The following is a 24,876-nucleotide window of genomic DNA, read 5'->3' as shown; positions in this document are numbered from 1 at the left end:
ACTTAGGCAGAATTTTGTCACTTATACATAAAAACACCATGAAAAATGTTTTTCTTCTGCTGATTACATGCTGTAGAAGGGATTATTTGGTTGCAAGTTACCTTCAGAAATTATAAAGCCTTTTATATGAGATGAGAACTTTTATCATAAACAGGCCCCATCACCTCCACCCCTGAATAAAATTACACCCATTATCTCCAGCTAGTGATGAAACTCAGAAACACAGCTATGGGCAAGGTGAGCAGCACAGTTTCATGAACAGAAAAAAATGAGTATACTGCAAGCTGATGGGGCCCCAGCAGCAAAACCAGCATTGGATAAATGGCTACAACTTAGACATCCATCACTGTGCTCGTGTCACAAAAGCAGAAGAGATCTGATCACAGTATCAGATTAAATCCAGTGGTAAATTAAGTCCAGGACATGCCTACGGGGGCACTCCTTTGTAAGATGTCCAGTGCCTTTTTCCAAGCTGCTACAGTCTCCTTTTCAGCTTTTTCTTATGCCTGTTCATTGCAACAATGTGTTTGTTAACTGAATAACTTTCTGCTCTAAAGACTAAACCTTTTTGAATCTACCTACTGTAATATATACAAGCATACACGTGGCTCTTTCCTGATGTTCCGAGCAAAAGACATCTAAGGTCTGGTGGACTGTACTTCAACTCTTATGTTTTCTGCTGCTTCTGCCTCCTCCTCTTTCCCTTCTACTTCTTTTCTCCCCTCTCCTCTTTACCTTTCCTGAATCCCTGCAGTGGCCTCTTTCTGCCCCTGGGCTCCTGCTGCTGCCTCACACCCCTCTCCTCTTACCAGTCCAGGCAATTTCAGCTACAGCTGACGTGAGGAAGGTAAGGCAGAGGTTACTGGCTCATGTCTAATGTTAATGTTCTTCAGTACATAGGCTCAGTTATTTTAAAATAACAGAGGGACAACTGAGTGAATAAAAAGCACAATATTTACTCAAAAAATTTAATTCAGATGCCTAAGAAGAAATATTTTCTTTTTGCTCCAGGTTTTTATTCCTCTAAAGAGTTTCTTTTTATTGTATATTTCTGCCTTTCCATGCAGGAACAGAAAGCATTTATTAACCACATATATAGGAAGTACATGCAAATTGCTAAACACTGAAAAATCACATCAACTTTTGCCCTTATAAATTAAAAAATTCTGCAATACATTACAAGATGAAGTAGAGATGCTACTGCCGAAATACTAATTATCAGATATCTTTTCTGCAACTGCACAGAAGAACACAAAGTGGTATCTCCTTGTTCACTCAAGGTTGACTTTTAATTCATTGATTGACAGTTTGTCATATGAAACTTGATTGTACAGTCTCGCTCTGTGCTTTCAGTGCATCAGCTGAGATGAGCCATTCAACTGATGTGTAACAGCACACGCACTTTTAGTGCCCCAGTGACTTCTCCTGGGAAACAAATGGAGTTACTGCAATTTAATCCTGGATAACGCAGATTCAGGTTTCAGGGGTGCAGGGGAGGTATGATGTGCATGTTTAGGAAAACATTGGCTCTGTATATACTAGGGGGGGTTTCTGTTGGCATACCTCTATCCAATTCTATACAACAGAGTTATTTTGTCAGTAGTCAGCAATGTACTGATAAGGAGTATTAGTTTCTTTACATTAGCATAACTGCACATACAGCTGAGTGTCAAAAATTATGAATCCTAAATTGTGAAGTCTTTTTAAAGAATACTGAGGTCACAAGATGTAAAGAAGAGACTTTGACAGTGCTATGCTGGGTAATGAAATAGCTAGCAACTTTTATGCTTACTTTTGGGCTAACTGGTTTTGTTTCATCTTCACATACAACCCATTTGGTAAAGTGAGGAACAGGATACAACTGATACCAGCTGCCTGCTTACAGAGGAAGGTGAGCTCTGCATGAGTTGACAGTTCATATCATAAAAGTTTGTGATTTTTGGCTTTTTTTGCATAAAGAATTGCTAAGAGGCATTCTAAGATATAATTATTTTATTCTAATGAAAGGGCCAATTCTGGAGCACAGGAAGTAGTAAATTTTACAGCACATTCCACATCACCAAAACACACAGTACCAGAAAGAAATTACAGCACCTGCTAACTGGATCACTATTGTAAAGCAATATGGAAAGCATGGATGAAAAACACTATTTCTAGCATGAGATACCAAGTGTTATCACCATGGTTTACTGCAAGCTGGCAACAACATGAAATACTCTGGCAGATTCTTGTCTAGAGTCAGAAAATTTTGCAAGAAACTCTCTGTGACCCTGAACTTTATACTCTCTGGGGCACTCGTATATTTCTCGACCTGAGTGTATCCCAGAAGTCAAACTCCTAGGGATTTATTGTCTTGTGCCTCAAATAACATTGTGCCCTGCCCTCCAGCTGTACTTTTGCAGTCAAATATTTTCATTTTTTCACTAGATAGTCTTGTGTTTATCTGCTTAAATTTATAGTCACTTGAAGTAACCAAATTTAGAATTCACTTTAGTACCCCTTAACATATTTACTGCTTTTTTTATCAGCTTTGGAGCTTTTGGCAAACGCGGGCTTTAGTGCTTTCAAACTGGACCATATGCTGTCATTTGGTTTTTTAAAACAGAACTACCCATCCATCGTTAGGGATCAGCTTACAAGTAATTGCCCCCCTTTTCTTTTTTATTCCTCCCCTAGGCCATGTCAGCCTATGTTTGTCACTGGGCACCACGTGTGTACCTTATACAAAATCAAAGATGAGTATGCACATCCAATCCAGGAGGAGTGGAAAATATCCTAGTGCCTGGATGAGTTTGTATTGTGGGTTTTAGAGCAATTTCCCTAACCCTAATATAAAAGATTTTTTAAAGTTTCAGCCAATTTGTCTTGAGAATGCACCGAAACAAACTGTCCTATTTCCAGCATTTTACAAGTTAATGAATGTACAGGGGACTGGGGACATGTATTTTCTAGATTTTGATTTTGATTTTAATCACTGAATTTATTAAAAGAGTCCATTGGTATGCTGGTTTTCGTTTTGGTTTTGGGTTTAGTTCTCTTTGTTTTTTGTTTTGGTTTGGATTTTTGCATTGTTTATTGTTTTACTGGCTTGATATTGGCTCAAACTAACTAACTTCCAATGTACACCTGTAAAGCAGACCTTTTTTTCCCATATCAGTGAACTGTTTTGGCTAAATACAGACTCACAATTCAATTCCCTCAAGTTGCTTCTTTGAAACTAGTAATCTATAAATTTGCTCCTCAAAATACATGGCATACAAAATAGAAGGTGTTACCTTCACATCAACTGCACTTAAGCCATGAAAGTTTCTGAAACCATCGTGGCTAAAAATTCTCTCTTGGTTTCCAAATATACAAGTAAAATATACTGGGGGTGAGGGGGAGGAAAGCAACTTCAAGTTTAATATCTTCTATACATGCTAGTTAATCTAGTGGAATGGTAACATAGCTGGGTCTTAGCCAGGAACCCCTATTAACTCAGATTCTTGCATACACTTAATAAATACATTTTACCATTTGATTACATGAGATTACTGTTGCATCATTTATCTTGTTCATAATATTAAATAAAATCATACCTGATATATTTGAATGATCTTTCTCTGCCTCCTAAGAAGGGGTGTTGTTTGTCACACATAAGCTTTGAGGCTTTGTAAGCATTAATTTTTACAACATCCAAGAGCTTTCATGGGAAAAAAATCTCTTTGCTAAGCTTTTTCATGCTCTTCTTGAAAGAAAAGGATGGAAAATACTTCTGGAGTCAGTTCTTTATCACAAACCTGAGACATTAGGAATACTCTACTACCAATATGCAGACTGCAGTTGCAGCAAGACACCACCACAGCTTTTGTAAAGTAATGCCTGGTCAAGATAAGAACTTGACTGAGAACAATATAGCACAACTTTCCTACGAATGAGAAATACCCAGGTGCAGTCACGCTGAGTGTCACAGAGCACAGAAGCAATACTGAGGCTTAGGGCATCCATATTTCTTGCTGGGAATTCTCAGTTCTGAGAAGTGCCAGCCTTATTGTGCATGAATATACACAGCCATGCACAGTAAATCCTGTACTTGAGGTCACATTTAGGAATTCAGTGCATGCAGCAACCCTGGGATCAATTCAATAGGCCTAATGTTTTCTAAATATAAGGGGTGTTTTACCTGCATTCTCTGTAGAACTCTGTCTGTGGTTGTCAGTACAAACACTCATGACAATGCACAGAAGCATTGATTTTGGACTGTATGCTAAATTTGTAGCAACCTCATTTGCAAGAATATTAAAGAAAAATAAACATACATTTTTATACTTCACTGCTTCTGTTTCAGCTGTGTATAGGTGGGTCCTGAACTGATGTGTAACTTCAAGTTAGACAATAAAGGAGGTTTTGACCTTGATTCAAGAAGTGAATACCAACCACATAAATGCATGTGGCAGCATCAGTTTGAACAATTTTGATCCTTCTGTTACAAAGTATTAGTAAAAGTCCTTTCATCTGCAAAAGAGAAGTAGATGAGATAGAAAACAGAAAGAAAAGACACACCATTATTGATGAAATCAATATATTATGAGATTGGGGTTGCACTGTAAAATGTTTAGTTTAACTCTTGGCCCAAGGAAGACAAAAGATGTTAGGCCTGAAGCCACTTTATCATGGATATGGTGTTTTTTTCTGCGCAAATAGCAGAGATATGTGTTAAGACTTCACCTCACTTAAGCGTACAATAAAGACAAAAGTACTACAGAAATTTTTGTTTCCACTCTCCCACATGGCTACTCCATTGGTCCTCTAAAACAGTTTCCTGAATGCTTTTTAAAATATTGTATGAGTTTTCCAGAAAATTTCTGAAGCTCCAATATAGGATTTCATGTCACCAGGAATGTTATTCTTTATGATCCATTTTGATGTTGTTCAGTGTTCTAGCATATGTGTTTGATTAGGATCATGTACAACCTGGGCAGTTATAGGGGCCAGGTTATGGTTTTGGGACCCCCTATCTCTGCTGGCCACACTCATATCCCACATCAAGTGCTGCACTTTTGCTGGTCTTCCCATGCACACACCTAACAGCTGCAGCTGCAGAACAGCTGGGCTGTCTGTGCTGGCTACCAGCTCAAGAAGGTACAAGAAATAAAGAGGTATTTAGGGATTTCTCATAATTCAGCTCTTTTCTATGACTTGTGAAGGAAAGGACATTGAGTTTGACGTTCTGGTAGCTGTTGGATGAATTACTCTGTACCATATACTGAGAAGAGACAATCCTGATATATCCAGAAACAATTACAACTTATGCATAAGATTCTTATCTGGAGAAGTATATCCAACCTCTGCACATTTGTAGGATATTGTTAATAGCTACTTATTTGAAGACATTATTCTCTGTGATCTTAAATATGCAAAAAATTTTGAGCAGAAAAGCAGTGAATTAATTTCCTTTGGTTCTTTCAGCAAAAAGTAAAATGGGAGAAGTTTTGTGTTCTGAAACACTGGATGTCACATTAGCCATGCTATTTCTCATTCCCTCTATCCTTTATATGATCAGATAGATAGAAATTGCTATTCTAGTTTTGACCACTACCTTGAAAAACTCAAAGAAATACAGATGTGAAAGAGCTCCATTTGTTGTTTATAGTTCATTAGATTACAGAACTTTTGTTTATTTCAGAGAGCTTTCACAGAGAAAACCTTGACTGATACAGAACTAGTCAAGCTGCCCAACATACCCACTGGACATGGTTGGAAGAAAGAAGTTTACAGCACCTTAGTTAAACTTTCTACAAACTTTTTAGAGCCAATAGAGGCTACTCAAAGATACACTGAAGCTAAAGCAAGCTTAGGCCTAGAATCAGTAGCCTGTATGTATAGAACCAAGTTGATTTTTTGCTCACTCCACTTCAAGTTCTATCTTAGAATTATAGAATCATTGTGGGTGGAAGGGACCTTGAAAGGCTGCACAGTCCAAGCTACTGCTCAAAGTTTAGTGAAAACTGAATAAGACTAGGTTGTCCAGACATGTCATGAAAAACTCCATGGACAGAGATCCTACAAACTTCTCTGATGACCTCTTTCAATGTGTAATTATCCTCATAGAATCTTAATATTTTAATTTAGTAGATCAAACTAGAGAATGAGAATCTCCAGATTCTGCCTTGCTTACTTGCTAGAAACCAGAAGGAGTCTCTAAATAATAATGCAATTTGCACTGAACTTTTCAGTATTTCAGAAGAAATACTTATTCCAAGAAAGCTAACAGAGACTGCAAGCTGTTCCAACAACAGTGAAATGCCTAAGTCAGTGTCAATAAAACTGAGAACTGAATAGCTGTGCTACAAGTTCATGACTCCTAATAAAAATATCGCTTGATCCAAAGATGTCTTTGCTCTTTTCTGAGCTATGATAGCTGAAGTTGAGTGGGTCAGATGGGAAGCTTAATAGGAACACACAAGTAATCTCAGAATTTTCTGACAGTTCAAGAGGAGATATTTGCAAAGACTTCCAGTAAAGATGCAATATTCTCTTTCTTGAAGACAGAATGAAGGGGAAAACTCATGCCTTTCTCTAGAATTTAGCACTGTACCTAGAAAAACCTGCTGAGTGTTTTCTTACAGTGCATACTCTTACAGTTTTAAACTTAATTCCAATGTAATAGTGAGAAACCCCCAGAACATATTACCTAAGAAGAAACCTCAGGTACTGTGGGAAAAAAATCATTGCTGCTTGTTTAGCTGCTGTTTCGAATCCATGGTTCTTTTTCCTGATTGTGAACATCTTTACAGAAGGACTTGGTAGATACAGAAATACAAAAGCTCTTCAAGAGCTCATAGTTTTAGCCATAAACTGTGCTGACTTGAAGCACAAAACAGCATGCAAACCCAAGAGAGTAAGTTTGTTATGGTGTCTAACTTCACAGTTACCACAGGCTAAAGTCTATGCTTTTTCCCACCAAGACAAATGTGAAATAACTGCAATGACTTAAATACACTACAATAACAAGCTTCTCTAATCTACCTGTAACGTCCTATATAGCTACTTGTATTTCAAGTACTTGCTTAAAAACTGATTTGGTAAATATTTCTAAAAGCACTTAATATGCTACAATAATTCTACAAAGCAAATTCAAAAGCAGCTTTATCTTTGTCAGAGTAAAACTTTTAAAAAAGGCCAAGAGGTACTGGTTTCTGAATTTTCATCAAGTTTTGCTATTGGTATCTTTGTCTTAACAACAGTGAAAAATCATCATCCTTTTTAACAAGCACAATCTTACCAGCTTTCTGTCACTCTCAGAATTCCTATTTTCTTTGAAATACACTAAAGAAATCAAACCCATCACTAAAAAACAGTGGCCTTGATACCACTAGAGGTCACCCTAGGAATAAAATAAGTTCCCTGCATGCACAAGTACAGGGAACTTTTACAAAAAACACCACTGTTGTTTGACATTTGAACTACAAATGCATAGAAGAATATAACACACAGAAACATTGTGCATATCAAAATTATGATTTGTTAAGAGAAATCTTTCCCTTATTCTGAGGCTATTGCAAACTGAATACACTGCTCTTTGGCATACTTTAGCCTTTGGATGATTAGTAGTACTGGGGACATGTTGCTTTATCTCCCACAAAAAAACCCAACCCAACCCAACCCAACCCAACCAAACAACCGAACAAAAACCACAAAAAAAACCCCATAGAAAAAAACAAACCAAAAAAAACCCCTTAAAGTTCTGGACTTCAAAGAGATTATTTCTCTAAAGTGCTTTATTTAGCCCATACATAAGATATCATTTTTCAGCACCAAGAATGATGGTCTTGAAACAGGCCATCTATTATTCTCCATGGACTGTGCTGGATTTGTGTGGGAAAACACAAATTGCCAGTTTGGTCAGCTTCTGTCATTTTCTGATTGAAAACACTTGTGTCTCTTCATTTCATGGCATCAGTACAGATCAAGAATCTTCTGCTTCATATGAAAAATGTTAAATGTCATCTCAGTTACAAGATGTAAAGAAGTGAAAGAAACCAAGGCCATTTTATTTAAATATGGATTTATTTAAATAACAGATCAACCCTGATGCAAAACAGCGGTTTGGAAGTGAGATGTGCTTTCCATTGACACAGATCACAGCAGATGAGTTCAAGACAGTTATAATTATTAGTCTAATTAATGTTATATATATCTGTAAAATGCTGCAATGGTTGCAGAGAACTATCATACACTTATATACCAGATACAAACCCCAGTGGATCAGCTTTTCTAGTGGCATGGGCCACATTGGAAGGTTCAAGGTCAGACTGGATGGAACTGTGAGCAACTCAATTTAGTGAAAGATGTTCTCCCTGTCCATGGTTGGAAGGTTGGTCTGGATGATATTTAAACGTCCCTTCCAACCCAAATCATTCTGCGATTCCGTGAGCTAACACTCTGGACAACTGGGAGCAGCAGTTCCCCATTCTAACTCTTCAGATATACAGAAATGTGTCAAACAACATATTTTCTTTTCATCACGTATAGAAGGGATATATGGTAGTGACAGCGCCACAAGTACTGGAGGAATCACTTCTTGAAATTCTTTCCTAACACTGGCTAGAATATTCCTGCAGGAGTACTCTGATACATTAATTATACAGCACTGTCTGTCCCTGCTTTATTCTGGTATTGATCATGTTCTTTTACTTCTAATCAAGGAAAGGTAAGTAAGCAGAATGAAACACGCTATAAAGAAACACTCATCATGGCAAGAAAAAGGATATAAGCTGATACTAATACTTTTAGAACAGGTATCTAGCTTTGAAAATGTAGAAGATGATATAGAAAAGGCTACAGAGGGTACAAAGATAAGGACAAACTTTTCTATTTTTGCTTAAAACAAATGTGTTACAAATCCAAATATAAAAATAACATGCCAAAAGCCTTGCTCTCAGGCATTTGCCATACTAAATCAAATGCTGGTATGCAATATCAGGGATTCAAATATATCTGTTATTTCTGACTCACCTAGTCATTTTATTTTTTATAAGGAATGGGCTTTATCAAAGGAATTTTGCTTAAAAAAGAACTTTGGAAGAGCTCTTTGAATAATGGCAGAAATAAAGAATCTTATTTCTAAAACTCAAGTTACAAAACCAGGAAAAACAAGTGGAGGTTTTGTTTGTTTTTTTGTTTTTAATAAAATATTGATAAAACTGCACCTTAATGCTGAAATCCATACAAAGGATGCAGATACCCTACAAAGACCCACATTTCTCCTAATTTTTTTTCATTTCAAATAGCTGTAAAGAGAAAGTGGAGCTAGATAGTAATTTAGTCTCAACAAACCTCCCCAGAAGCAGAAAGGTTTTGCCATCTTTTGATGTTTTCAGGAGAATTCCAAAAGAAAGGATTGCTACTAGCAAGAATTGCTACTAGCCCAGATTTCAAAACTTACACAAAAAGAGAAGGGAGTCTCACGGAAAACGTGAGTAAAAGAAAATTATTTGAAATGGAAAGCTGCAAAACTCCATTTCAACTAAACTGATAAACTACCCGTAATTATCAGTGATGAGGGGCATGCTGTGTTGAAGATGCTGCACCACTGGTCGCAGACTAATATTCATGTTAATTTAGGAAACTTTTCAGACTGCACATAATGGATGATCCTTCTGTGCATAAAGCTTTGTCCCAATGTGCTTGAAGCTGACTGAACAGCCTGGGGGACTTGCAGATTTACTAAACATTTCTGCTGATATGGACAGATCAGTCAAGGGTATGTTCAAGGGTACTTCCTAACTTCCAGAGTTGACCCAACAGAGGCCTCTACTCAAGATGTAGTTGAATAGGCAAAACTGTGCAAGTCATAGCACAGTTACCTCTGTTATGGAAAGTAATTGTACAAAACACACCTCTGCTACATGACTACATCCCCATAGAAGCATCCTCCCATTACAATACATCATAGGATTTCCTATGTCATCAGGCAGGTCCAGCTTAGGATTCAGTCTCCCCCCAGTGCTGGCAAATAACGTTACACTAGCCTGCTTGCAGTCATGCTCCATCTATGCAAAACTGGAATAAGAAAATGGAGAATCAGGTCCTGTATTTTACAGAAATGCTAGTTAAATCATCTTAATATTTCACTAGAATCAAATAAACCCCCTACATTTCTTCTGTAACACTGCAAACTCCACGAAAAGCAATTTTTTCCTCCCTTTCCTCCTATCTTTTACACCCAGCAACATTCTCATGATGCAATTTTTTCACTCTGTGAATACTTAAGCAGTGTATACATTATTTTATTTTAAATCCTGCCTAAAAATGCAGTTAGTCATGAAAAAGGAATTTTAAATCCTGTCTGAAAATATTTTTAAGCATGTTACTCTGAAAGATCTTACTGAAGATAACTAAAAGAAGTTATTTGTATAATAAAGTATTTTTATAATTAATAAAGATGAAAGTTACCCAAAGAGTGAATCTTGCAATTTTGCACAAAATATTCAATGTTTCTGGTTCTGTACTGACAAACATGAAGCAATCCCTTGTCTCTGATGAAACCTCCCATCTATTTGTGTCCTTTGTGAACTTCCAGCATATGGTGTTTTAAAAAAGACAGCTAAGAGCAATGGGCTTAGTACTGGAGTTTTCCTTCAATAAGAAATCCACATCTTAAGCACAGCCATGAGGGAAACAAATCTACACTGTTTAAAATCCAACTAGAATAGTTTCTTCAAGAGTTTTAACCATAAAATTTTTTAAGGAAAAAAAAAAAGGCAGCTGGAAGATATTAACTTGGTTTCTAATTGAAACAATGGTGTGTTTTATTTCATGTTGGGATTTCAACAGACTCTTAATTAGAACTTTTACCACGCAGTTTTCAGAAAAAGTATCTTGATGACATTCTGGTTGTTGAGAAGTTCCTGGGAGACTTGACACCTGTTACTCCTTGGAAGAACATTCACTCAAAAAGACAGGCAGGCAAATAATACTCCCCAACTCATAGAATAAATATTAAGTCTAAATAACCAGAGTATTTAAAAGAATAATGAAAATACTGAAAAATAATTTGTGCAGCCCAGACTTTGTGATGATAGGCAGACAGCAGTGCTTAAAACAAAAGGCAAAAACGCATGGGTTGCCTGCTGCATTTTAGAATACTAATAGAATATTTACAATGTAAATGTATAGCTGGTAAAGTCACTACTATGGCATTTCGTAAGGACATGAAAAATTATGCTTACCTATGTTATGAAAAGCAGGGAGGGGAGGGGAGGGGAGGGGAGGGTGCTTTTTAAACACAGTCAGGTATGGGACACTGATCACCTATCTAGGAAGCCTGTTCTTGGTAAAGAAACTTTTCCTAATATCAGATCTGAACTTTCTCTGATGCAGCTTTGAACCATTCCCATGTGTCCTGTTACTGGATACCAGGGAGATCAGCAGCTCCTTCATTTCCCCTTCTCATACTGATCAAAATAACTTGAGTTTAACTCCTAGGCTTTATTGACATGGACAACATTAATTTTCAGTGCTGATTATCAAAATAAAAAGGGATAGAGGTATAAAATAATAACATAATCAACAAAGCTTGAGATGCATGAGTAAATTAGAAAGAGAAACTATTTTTTTTCTGCAGTAACTTAACTTGCCTGACTTTTGGGATTAAGAAAGTCCCTCAAGTTTCTCCCTCTTACTAAAAGACAAATAATGTTCTCTGTATTATGTACACACAGAAATAAATGCATCAACTGCAATCTGGTCTGAGTTAGCTCCATCTTTTATGTGAAGAAGGTCTATGAAGGCACATTTTGGGATTCTTTTATGGATTTAAATGAAGAGGGATCTAAACTGTTATTGCAACAGCAGTTTTCTGTCAAATTTTAGATGAAGTTTATTGTCCCAGAAGAGGAATTCTCACATGAACACTCCTAGGCTGTTTCAGTACAAAGTCAGTAGAGTCAGTTTTAAGCATCTTAAAACAAATTTGGATGACTTTACACTTATATGAACAACTTACAAAGACACTTCTAGCTTCACAGCTGTGTCAACAGAAACCGTATGAAATAACTTCTCAACTCCTATAACTAGATGCGAGAGAAATGACCTGTGTATGCCTTCAGCCCCTCTCAGAACGAGAAAATTTAAAAAGGATGTTAGACAGACTGTGGCAACATGGCTACTAGCTCAGTCTCAGGACATACTAATGTCTGTTAATGGGAATTCAAATTAGACTAATCAGAAACTAAACTCCAAAACCTATAAGAATTTTGTATTATTTTTCTCATCACATATAAAATAAGATGCCTTTAGAGTCAAATTTCAGGCAAAGTTCACAGAGTCCATGTTCTTTATGGCATGGATATTGCAGAAATACTGTGGCAAAAACTGTCATAGAAAATACAACCTGCCTCATAAGCAGATTCATCCTATCTATACCTGAAATGTTATGGTCTTACCTAGAGCTGCTCTCTGAATGTGCCTCTGGGTTATCTCTCCTTTCAGACAGTCTGTAAAGGACACAAAATGCAAATAGTTAGAATTCAAAATGTCAAAAATCAATGAAGTCGTTGCTTTCCCATCATTTGAAATTCCCTGTGCTGCTGGCCAATTTTAGTTGGTTTTTTTTGTGACCCATGGGACAGGAAGTTTTCTGAGTTCTGTCCTTCTCTCTACTGCAAGTAAACAAGTAGGCACAATGAGACTCTACATATCCTAAGATTTAACTTTTTCCAGTAAGAAAAACTGAAAATGAGGCTCTTTACTGTCAAGCACTTTCATAGGATAATGATCTGATGTTGCTAGATACAAAAGAAATCCAAGTGAGACTAAAAGACATAGAGAATTCCAAGTATTTTTTCAAACAGACTTACAGGTGCTAACAGTGGAAAGGAGATATTAGGTCACTAGTCTGCATCTTTGCCAATGAAAAATTGGTCCCCTACGGTCCATTTTTCCTGTTTGTCTAGCCCAGTTTTAAATATCTCACGTGCTAGAGCTTCTGCAAGTTCTACTAGTGCCCTGGTTCCAGACAGGACAGGGTTAATTTTTGCAGTAGCTGCGAGGGGGCATGGCTAGGACACATAGGTTATTCTATGCCACCTCATGTCCTTGCCAGGATGGTGTGAAAGGGACTCTATTCCAGGGAGAAGGGGTTCTTTCCAGTTGAGAAAACATGGTAGAGGGAGCCATCCAGTATTGCCTGTTACCATGAATCCTTTCCTTTCTTGTATGCTGTTATTAGTAGTGTTGCTGTTAGTGTTCATTTTCTTATCTCATTGCTGTTTCCAGAAATTGTCCTCATCTCAACCTCTGATCTTTGCCTTTTGTGCTTCCAATTCCCCTCTCCACCTGCTGCAGTGGGGAAGGGGGAGAAAGCAGGGGAGTGAGAGAAAGAGCAGTGTGTGGTTTGGAAAGTCTTGGTGGGGGCACTAAATTGGGGAGCACAGTTCCTAAACCACAACTACTCAGCATAAGTCACAGTGTAGAGGTCGTTGATTTTCAACCAAAAATTAACTAAAATTTCGTTATCTCATTATTTCTAACTAGGCTTCCATGCCCCATATAATTCACCTTTACCATTCTTTTATCAATTTTCACCCTGTTCTATGATATTGTTTCAATTTACCAATTATTCCAAACCATAATTAAATTACGACATAGATATTAATGAAAACAATAAAGGAAAAACATAATGCTAAATGCACAATTTCAGCAGTACGTGTGTTCTGAGGGAGGATGGAATTATGCCTTTCAAGTTTTCAAATTAAAACCATTTCTAAGCAGAGACTTGTTCATAATCTTTACTAAGCTGTACATCTGGATACCAGGGAAAGAAAAAAAATCCGCAGGATTCACTTTTTTTTTCCCCAGACCTCTGATTATCTACATCATATTAGCATGCATTCTGAATTAAAAATATCCTTTTGCTTACAAGTGAAGACCTACAGAATAAACTAATCAGAGCAAATTACTCATTAACCGCTGTCAAATGCTTAAACAGAGAATGTAAAAAAATTTTTAGAATTCACAGGTCATGAGAATTAGACTGCTCTGTGAGCACAAAAGAACCATGACAAATTAAACTTTTTTGGGAATTATGAAAATAATTGTAAAGTATTTAGTAGCATTGTAGAAATGATATTGTATGCAATACATTACAGTGTAACAGTAAAGTTTTGCTGGATTGAATATTTATAGAGAAACAAACAAACCAAAGCATCCTACCTACTCCTTGACTATAAAATAGATATTGCAGAGTTGTATTTTTCTGCAGAGGAAGTTTTATTCTTTTTAGTTATTTTTACTTAAACCAATGAATTCTTCTGTACTTAAAGTTAGCTGTAAAATTAAGAAAAGCCTTCAGCTACTGAGAAAGAGATTAAGTGAAATAACTAACCTCATCTACCCCTGCTATAACAAACAAATAAATCCTCCACCTAAATCCCCGTAATAATTTTTACCAATAAAAGCAGTGTTAAATGATCAATGCTCACCACATTTGTGCTTTGAAAGCTTTATCAAGCAACTCAGTTGATGTCAATACTCGGTACAATGTGATTAAATGTGCTATTTATTCCCTCAAATTGCTTTTTGCCACTCTGGATATTTAGATCCTTGTATTCTATTGCACCGTATCACACAGCGTGATGTTACTCAATATTGAGCCATGAGACAGTCATGAAATGAAACAATTTGTAGTAATCTTGAGATTCATCTCAATGGATTACCATTAACTGAGGTGCCTCAGAAAGCTATCTATATATTTATCTTCATGTAAGAGCTTATAAACTCTTTCTTATGCACTGTGAGCTGCAAAAGGCAGCTGCCATTGTCATATGATAAAAATGGTTGTAGTTGTGAGAATATGCTGTTCATCAAGAGCCAACTGAAAAAAAGGGTGACATACAGTTCTCAATCCTGTCAATATATGGTGTTATTTCTCCTTCTTTAACCTTGCTAGAAACAGATCATCAGCAATCTAAATGTTTTGCATTTCAAGTGGCAATGAGGTCAACTGAAAAAAGCAAGGCAAACAAGTCAATGAAAGTAAGATCGAACAGACAGATAACAGCTTGCCATCAGTACAAATATGTGGAAACACAAGAACATGGGGACTGTTTTTAAATGATTATAGCCAAGAGGCTTGACTTTTAATTATGTAGAATTCACTTTCAACACAGCTAGGATAGAAACCACAGAGGCTGCAAAAGTTCTGCTTCTATTGCAAGCTTTCTCAGATCAGTCAGCAGTGTGAAACTGTCCCAAATGCTCCTCTCCCCTTTCATTCTAGCCTTTGTACACTACTGCTCCATCCATGACATGGACCATGATGTTGCAAGAAACCTTGTCCTTCTTCAACCTGGCAGCTTTGTGAAAGAATGAGAAGCTGGAACCAGACCACCTGTAGTCAGAGAGGAACCAAAGAAAACTTCTCTTTTGGCCAGAAAAATAAAAATCCAGCGTCAGCACTCTTCTAGCAAGAGTTTTTATTCTTTAAATAGAAACAGAAAGGTGACATTTTTCCTATTCACACAGTCCAAACTGCCTTTTCAAGGCAGCAAAAACTGAACTTCATTTTGCAGAAAACTTCCTGAAACTGTAATTGTAATGGGAAAAGTAGCCCAAAAAGGAATTCTGATTCCGAGGACATGGTGGTATCATGAGGCACCTGACTATAATTCCATACCAAGACTTAGCCAGATATTATTTAATCTTTCAATTTGTTTTAATCCAATTTGAAATCTGACAGTTTATGTAGATTTAATTTGGAAAAAAATGGTTTTCACGTAGAAACTCTTATTTTTGACATAACCTTAAGATTCTCTGTGCATGTTTTTCATTAAAGTAATCTTGTTTTGTTTTCAGGATAAATACTTGTGGGGGAGAACGAATGTTTCTGAACTGTTCTACTTTTCTGCCTCTGAGAACATTAATGCAAGGCTTGAAGTTCATAAGTGACAGAAGTAGGGGGGTGATTCCAGTACTGTTGCCTGCACAGATCTTCCCATATAAACAAATGGAAGACTTCAGTCTTTAGTACTGCCAGTTCTGCAATCTTCATAAACACAAATATTTACCCAAAGAAATATGAAGAATCACATTCTCATTAAAATACCCATGTCTTCTGATTCCAACAGTATAAAGTTGTGGACAAGGTAGTGCTTAAATGTGGTTTGCAAAAATTGAATTTAAGACTTGGAGAACATCTCTCAACATATGGCTAATTATGTTTTCTGAAGTTTCACCAAACAAGAAGTTAAAAATAGGTCTATAGCTGATACCAAATTTTTTCCAGTGGAGTCATTCTTCATTTGGAGATAACAGTCCCAAGAAAATGTTGAATGCTGCAACTCTACATGTTTTGGCAAAAAAGTAGTTTTGGGGAATTTAAGAATTCACTCAGCATGCAGCCAGCTGTCATTAAGGTTGTGATAAATCTATTGTTTTTGGCCTGTGTTCCTGGACACATGTACCATCCTGAGGTATGGAAAAGAGATGAACTGGTAACACAGAAATTTAGCTTTGTGACAGGAGACAAAAGCAAGAAGGGAAACAGAGAACACTAGAAAAATGGACTAGAGAAATCTAATTAAGACTGATGTAAAGCAGAAGAAACTATCCCATACGGTGACTAAATATGAATACATAACTTGAATAATATGGCTTTAACTTCTTGTCTTTGTGTTGTTTCAGACTGTTTCAAGGATCTGAAATTATTATTACAGACAATGAATGCTTTGACCATACTGCATATGCTTCAATTGAAAAATGAGTATATTACAATTAAGAAAACAGTGATTAAAAAAAGTATTTTCATTTTGTTTGCGTCCGTATGACAGGTTTTAAAACTGCTCTTACATTTTATCAGATCCTCCATATAATACTATTATAATGTTTCAAAGGCTGCTACCTTAAAAGATAGAAGTGCTGGTCAAGTAAAGAGTACACATACAACCTTAACTCCCTTCCTTTGAGAATATTTGTTGCTATTGGTATGGATACACCTTTAACTTGGCACAGGGTCTCTTCTGACTCAGTAATTGACAGGCTAAAGCCTTTGTCAATAACTCTTTATCTCCTGTTATTTTTTAGTATTTTTCTATTATTTTACATTTTCCAAGCGTGTGTTTATCCTAATTAGTCCTTCCATCCTGGAGATCCTGAAATCTTCACACCTCATCTAGGATGCTGTATCTCCTTCTTTCTTCATCGTGAAATCATTTTTGATGTTACATAAAATATTAAGCTGAAAAACCTCTTATGCATCCAGGGAACCTCTGATTCCTGGAATTCACCCTCCAGGAAATTTTGGGTCCCTAACTGAGCTATATGGTAGTAGTTGTTTCTTTTTTTTTTTCTGTTTCTTTCCCCCAATCCCACCAGAGGGGAATGAGCAAGTGGCTGTGTGATGCTTAGTTGCCATCTGGGGTTAAACCATTGCAGGAAATATGCAGGGGTTTTGTTTGTAATGCAATGCCCCTACATTTGCAATTGGACCCAGCTATGAAGACCTAATTAAGACTCTGGATCTATTAAATCTGATTCATAAAGTTGAGTGCCTCCACTTGAATCAGATAAGAAGTCCTGCTGAATGAGCACAAATTAAAGCTACATATTCAGCAAATCAGCACTGAAGCAGGCTTTTACAAAGAGGGCAGTAGTCACATAAGTTCCATGAGCCTTGTAGAGGTATATTTTTAACTGTATTGAGGTCAGAGTTGTAACAGCTTACAAAGTGTTCTAGAAAGTAGGGGACATTGAACCCAAATGGAGATATTCAAGTGGAATCATTTCTCAAATGAAGAATATCAAACACAGACAGTTATTACAAATCTTACCAGATGTGGTAGATACTTTTTAAAATCTGATGCTGAAATTGTATGAGAACACAGTCTATGACAAAAAGTATCTGATAAGAAAAATCATGGAATTAAGTAAAAAAGATTCTGTTCTAACTCAAAATCCTGTAGCATTAAGAGCAGATAAACCATTCAGTTTTTCTCTGACCCAGAGAAACATTTGGGAAAAAAATTCTTACTATTTTTCAAACTTAGTCCTTCTCCGATAGCAAAAACATTGGCTCAGTTGGCTCTCCTAGGACAACATGTAGAGACAAAGTAGTCTGCATTAGCAGCACTATTTCTGATGAAAATGCTTTATTTTGGGATACGTGGTTGGCCAAATCCCAATGTGATCTGACAGCTCCTCATTTTCAGAAAGCCCTTGGTGGCATAAGGGGAGAAAACACAGTATTGCAGCACTCAAGGCCTCCTGACTATAGCACATGCATCAAAAATAAATTAATGACAATATGTGAGGTAACATATTGTTAAGCATGACCTGCTGCAGTAGATTTCTGCCTTTTATTCACTGAAGAAACATCTTCAGTGGTTTAAGATTTTACTGGCTCTCCTTTCTCCTTTTCCCTCTCCCTTCCCTTCATCCCAAAGTTTGCTGTCAAAGGTCACTGCCCCACAGCAGAGGGGGTAGAAGCAAATGTCTGCCTGTGTTCTGCCTGCTCTAGCACAGTTTGGCACCTCAGCACAAGCATATAAGCAATTTAAGTGAGACACTATCATGGAGTCAACTACAATGTAGTAAACACTCTTGTTTGCCAGCTGGGAAGAAAGAATTGGAGACAGTAACTGCCAGCAAAGAGATGGGGCATACCATTGGAAGCAAGGTAGCTGATAGTATTTAGTAGAATTCATCAGTGGGAGACCCCAGAAAAGACAAGAGGTTCAGAATTGGAAGCACAACCCTGACTTCCACACCAAATTCATAGTTGCAAACCATAGCCTAAGCTTAGCACATTAACAAACACACATGGAAACACACCATTTTCCCAACTTAATCTCCTTCCTTGAAGCTTAAATATCACAGATTCAAATGCATATATTTTACTATAATGTAGGATACTGCACATTTTGGGATTACTATTTAAAATATCTGACTGGGACATGCTTCCTTCCTTGCCATACTCAGTTGAGACAATAACAGTTTTTATTGAGACATTTATTACCTTCAAGCATGACCAAATTTACAGACAGCAAGCTTATAAGACAGCAGCCACTGACAGTCATTTCTATAGGATGACACTGGACTTCTCAGGAAGGATTTCTTCACTGAAAGTGTGGTCAGGCATTGGGATGGGCTTCCCAGGGAGGTGGTGGAGTCACCATCCCTGGAGGTGTTCAAGAAACAACTGAATATGGCACTTAGTGCCATGGTCTAGTTAGAGAGATGGTGACTGGTCAAAGGTTGAACCCAATGATCTTGGAGGTCTTTTGCAACCTAAGTGACTCTGTGATTCACTGATTATTCCTTGAGCTACTCAATATACAGTCCTCTAAACTCTGTACCCATTTCTATGCATTTATTTCTAACCTCCGTATTAAGTCCCCTTCCATTTTCCTACATGTTCTTGTTAGTTCTGGCCAGATTACATTTTTTTTCCTCACAAGCTGATTATTTACACTTTCTGATTGATGATCATTCCTATAACTGTTTATTGTTTGGCCTGCATTTCCACAGCACCCTTAATACCGTATTTTTTTTTTCTACTAGCCTTTCATACACTCTGGCTGCTACAGAACAAAAAAATGCTCTGATAGGGTTAAACAGCATAGCTGTAGAGAAACTCAATTTATTTTCCTGATGACATGATTCAGGACCTCTCTCTTGCTCTAAGTACAGACCTGTCATAGGCTGCATAGGCCTTAATTGTTTGGGTATTCCCCAAGGTCCCATTCATATAAATGAGGGAAATGCTAGCATGTTCCACAACTCCCATTCACCCAAAGGCACAGGACTTCTTTCCATAGGAAGCAGAATATGGCAAGTGGTTAGTGCACACAAATTCCTAACAAATCAGATACTGAACATTGGGATATCTAGGATAACCAACAGAAAACACAAAGGGGTCTGGACTTCAGTTCAACATCTCCTTGAAAGTGGAACTCAGAACCTGGATGCTTTCTGAATCTAGAAACAAATGCTTGGACCTTTATTCTATTGTCCCAAGGTTGGCTGTCACTACTTATATCTGTCCAGGCATTTTTAGCCAAGCACGGATATATAGAGGCAAGCATATTCCAGGACACTTCAGCAGAAGGACACATCATTTCTGGATTCTCAGTGGGGAGGGTATAGGTAGTTCAGTCAATAAAGCAGTGCTTCTCTATGCACTAGCAATGGCAGTTAGTTGCATTCCAGGAATTAAAGTGAACAGGTTCTTTTTTTTTCCTTTTTCCTGGATAGCTCTTCTGAATTTAGGTACCTAAATTTAATTTAAGCTATACCTTAGGTGCCAGAGTGCTATTTTAGGTATTGCCCGAAGTTAACAAATATTCTGTGTATCTATCTTCATATGCTAGGAAAGACACAGAAATAATGCACATCTGGAAACTGTTGTTCTGTTGTTTATCATATGTATTTGTTCATGAATTAAATATTAAGCTGGTCCAAAAAGCATGACTGAAAAGCAATGCCATATGGATAAGGAGTCATAATCTGTGAATTTAGTGTTCTGGATGCTCATATGACTAATTGTAGCTTATCTCTTGATTATTTCTGAGGAATTAATGTGAAGAGAAAGAATAAGGAAAATAAAGTCAGAGAAACAGCTTTGTATACAGCTCTTTTGTTTTTTAATGTCCAAATATAAGAAGCTTAAAAAATAAAGGGTCTTAAAAGCACAGACAAGCAAAGTCAAAACCAAAGAATTTTGCCCCCTCAAGTTTTAAACAGAGTGACTATATCCAAATACAAGATGAACATAGTTATTTCCTGTTACTAACACTGCCTGCATGGTTTTGTAATTTCTATGCAACAATCTGATGTCCAGTTTCATACTGTGACATTTTTTCTGGCCAGATTTGCTCAACATAAAATTGAGTATAGAGTTCCAGGCCTCACTATATAGTTCAGTTTCACAGACTTTTAAAATTTTTCTATCTTTACCAAGAAATTGTCCTGGAATTTCATACTGCGGTGTAAACTTCTGGTCAGATGAGACAGAGTGATGTTAAAAACCTGACAGATATGACACAAAATTCAAAATAAAATAAATTAAAAAAATTATAGTGCTCAAGGTCATTAGATATGTTACCACATTTTGAGGGTATGTATGCAAAGGTTTCAGGGTGAAAGAAACAAGATCAGAGTAAGAATGGGTGTATGATACATTTTTAATGCTCATTTACTTGTAACGTATGTACCAAACCTTTGAGAAATTACTTGGTAAAATGTTAGACACATATTAACATCTCAGTAAAATAGGAAATAGGTTCCTGTAAAGATACAGCATATATTTAGTGTTGTGCATAAGCCTAAGTCTGCTTCTTGAATTGTTCAGCAATTTAAAATGCAACCTGATTCTACATAAGTGGCACAATGATATTATCAGCTCTGAACAGACGTCATCCCTCAGTCTTAACAAAAGTCCATGAGAAAATCTTCCTAATACAGTTATTCTCTGTTGATTGCACTCCTTCTGCAACATCCATCTGTGGTGACATCACTAGTCCTACATGATTTAGGAATTAGTTTGATTAGAAAAAACCGGCTATTGTATTTCAGCAGTGTAGGTTGGTATGCCTATACTGCAAGTCTGCATGAACACTGTCCAGATGTGTAAATGAACCACAAGATGCTATGAAAAACAAATTTGTATTTCTGTGCTCTTGAAGGGGTATCACTCTTTAACAGTACTACTCTGAATAAGCTGAGGTCTACTTCTCTAGAGTTTGAAGGTTTAATTTTTCACTCTTAAAATCTCTGGCTATCCAGCAGTAAAGACACACATGACTTAAATGCAGGACCCAAAGGAATACTAAATTTCCTGATGACACTAAATTGGGAGGAGCTGCCAACTCCCTTGAGGGAAGCAAGGTCCTGCAGGAGACCTTGACAAATTAGAGAGATGGACAACCACTTTATGAAGTTTAACAAGGACAAGAGTTGGATTATGCACCTGGGATGGGGCAATCCTGGTTGCATGTATAGACTAGGAAATGATAGGCTGGAGAGCAGCACTGTGGAAAGAGACCTGGGGGTCTTGATCTATGGCAAGTTGAACATGAGTCAGCAGTGCCCTGGCAGCCAGGAGGGCCAACTGTGTCCTGGGGGGCATCAGGCAAAGTATCACCAGACGGTCGAGGGAGGGGATTGTCCCACTCTGCTCTGCACTGGGGCAGCCTCACCTTGAATATTGTGTGCAGTTGTGGACATCATAATGTAAGAAAGATATTCAGCTCTTAGAGAGCATCCATAGGAGGGCAACAAAGATGGTGAAGGACCTTGACGGGAAGCCGTATGAGGAGCGGCTGAGATCACTTGGTCTGTTCAGCCTGGACAAGAGGAGACTGAGGGGAGACCTCACTGTGATCTTCAACATCCTCACAGGGGGAAGTAAAGGGACGGGCACTGATCTCTTCTCTGTGGTGACCAGTGTCAGAACCTGAAGGAATGGCCTGAAGTTGTGTCAGGGGAGGTTTAGTTTGGATATTAGAAAAAGGTTCTTCACTCAGAGGGTGGTTGGGCACTGGAACAGGCTCCCCAGGGAAGTGGTCACAGCACCAAGCCTGACAGAGTTCAAGAAGCTCTCAGGCACATGGTGTTACTCTTGGGATGTCCTGTGCAGACCAGGAGTTGGACTCGATGATCCTGATGGGTTCCTTCCTACTCAGCATATTCTATGATTCTATGATCAAGAAAAACCTTTTGTACTAAAGACTGTAGTATTTAAACACCAGCCCCCCACTACAGCATGAACTATCATCTAGCATCTTTTCTTTAAAAGAGCAAATTTAACAGATTGACTTAAGAACAGACTCCCTAATAAAAGAGCAAAATGCAGTGTAGCAATCCAGCATGACTACATGTTTTCAGTCTAAAGACAGCTTACAGGCAGAAAATCTGTTACTGAGCAGCATTTTTCAAAGTTTATAGTCATAACAGTTCATAGCTTGATTAAATCCAATGAGCTTGGTCAATTTGTTTTAGTTATTCTAGTGAAAACCTTAAGTAAAAAGTGTTTACATGGTGTCTTCCTGAGCATAACTTTTTCCCCTGAAAATACTTCGGTTTCTAAAGAACAGAACATCATTTGTAATAATTAGAAAATGAAAACGTTTCCTACATATGTAGATTCCAATACAGATCCAAAGAAAACATTAACATCTTAGGCCTGCAGTGACTGTTACACTAATAAGGTTCTTCTGTTTAAAGAATAGCACACCAGGGGAGCATAATAGAGCTGTTCAAATGAATTCATTCAGTTTGGTATTTTCTGAATAAGTCATTTGACAAATTGTGTTTTCTCATTCTAAGGACCCATTCAGCCTATGCACTGTCACCCTGGGGCATTGCCTATTGTTTGAAAGTAAAAACAAACATATGCAAGCTACTCTAAAACAATGGACAATATTTAGCATTGGCATTAACATATGCATTGCCCCCTGAAGCCAAAAGACTTGTACCTTCTGAAATGACTTTCCTAAGTGCTGCTGCAAAGACTATGTTATATTACCAAAGATGGTATTCTCTTCTTATAAGGAGGAGCAGAAAAAGCAAAAAGGCTGTCAGAAAGCTGCTAGAGCTGCCTAGTTCTCTTGTCAGTCTGATCTCTAAAAGATCAGGTAAGACAAACCCTACAGCAGCTGGTGGTGACAGGGCAATGACGTCTTTCTTTCTGTCTTCTCTGACAATTGCCCTAGCATGATCCACACTGAAGCAGTGGCAGAACAGAAAGCTCTGTCACAGCTCCATCAATCTAGTTCTGCCTCTGAAGTGAGACAAACACTAGACCTAGACGTTTACACTGCATACAGTAAGTACAGTAGATGAACTCTCTCTTAATTTCAGAAAGACAAAGTAAATGCACATCTTACTACCAGTTTTCTGGGGACTCTCATTCAGCTAAAAATATTATTTTATTATACATTGCCTAATCATACGGTGTTAAGAATTACACTCAGCAAATATAACTGCACTACTCCAAGACAATGTGAGCCTTGTTTACATGGAAATCTGAAATTCTAAGAAAAATTCTCTTGAGTATCAAAAATATGATCTGGTAATTACAAACAAGGCAGTTAATTGATTACTCTGACTCACTATGAACACTGTGAAGAAACAAAAAAAGTCATTAACATGAACTTTCCACTGAACTGCTAACAAGAAAGAAAAATATATTCCCATCACTCTGCTTTATATTATGAGACAACTGGCTGCTCCTAGGATAAGAAAATAGGTTGTGGAAGCTTGCATCACAGCATTGAGTCTGCCCCAAGAGGGTAGCCACCAGCTACCATGTTGTAGCTATCTGGCAGGCCTGTGTAAAATTCATGACATCTATTCTGCATTACAGTACCTTGAGAGAAGTTTTCCAAAAGATGCTGTGAGAGAGCATAGCATCTTTATATTGTGCTCTACAGATCCCTGGCTAAACTGGGCCATAGAAATCATGCCTGAAGCAGTAGAAAAAGAATCTTAACAGAATCAAGTTGAAAGTAAGCTACATTTCATCATGGAAGGAAGGAAATAAGTGAAAATGGAACGAGTTATAACCAAACAGAAAAATAAGATGTAGCATCCTGCAAAGCAAACTAAATCACATTTCTACAATGGACAAACTGCAGATGGTGACAGAGTGGCTAAGAAAATAAAATCTGCAGAAACTCAGTTGTTTTTCTGTATTTTCAATTCTGTGCTTCCAAAAATCAAAATGTAATATTTAAAAAATAGATTCCAAAACTGCAGTCATAATGGCATGGTGATTAGACATTTATCCAAAACAAACACACATAGGAACAATGTTTTTTCAGTATTAGGTTGCAAAACAATTGGGCCAAGAAATTAAGGAGAAAGAATCCGAAGACTGTGTCAGCCATGCTGAATGGC

General features: G+C 37.4%; 1 protein-coding gene across 1 annotated transcript in view; it reads right to left on the bottom strand.

The window, feature by feature from the left end:
- KIF6 (kinesin family member 6) overlaps positions 1 to 24,876 on the bottom strand; it is a 154,761-nt gene that overhangs the window by 18,927 nt on the left and 110,958 nt on the right. Inside the window, exon 16 of the mRNA XM_029965038.1 lies at positions 12,429 to 12,479. Within this exon, the coding sequence (XP_029820898.1) occupies positions 12,429 to 12,479 (51 nt within the window). The remainder of the gene's footprint in view (positions 1 to 12,428; positions 12,480 to 24,876) is intronic.

This window comes from Manacus vitellinus, unplaced genomic scaffold (genome assembly GCF_001715985.3).
Source record: "Manacus vitellinus isolate BGI_N305 unplaced genomic scaffold, ASM171598v3 scaffold_8_pilon, whole genome shotgun sequence".
NCBI classification, from domain to species: domain Eukaryota; kingdom Metazoa; phylum Chordata; class Aves; order Passeriformes; family Pipridae; genus Manacus; species Manacus vitellinus.
This window is presented reverse-complemented; position numbering and strand designations above follow the sequence as displayed.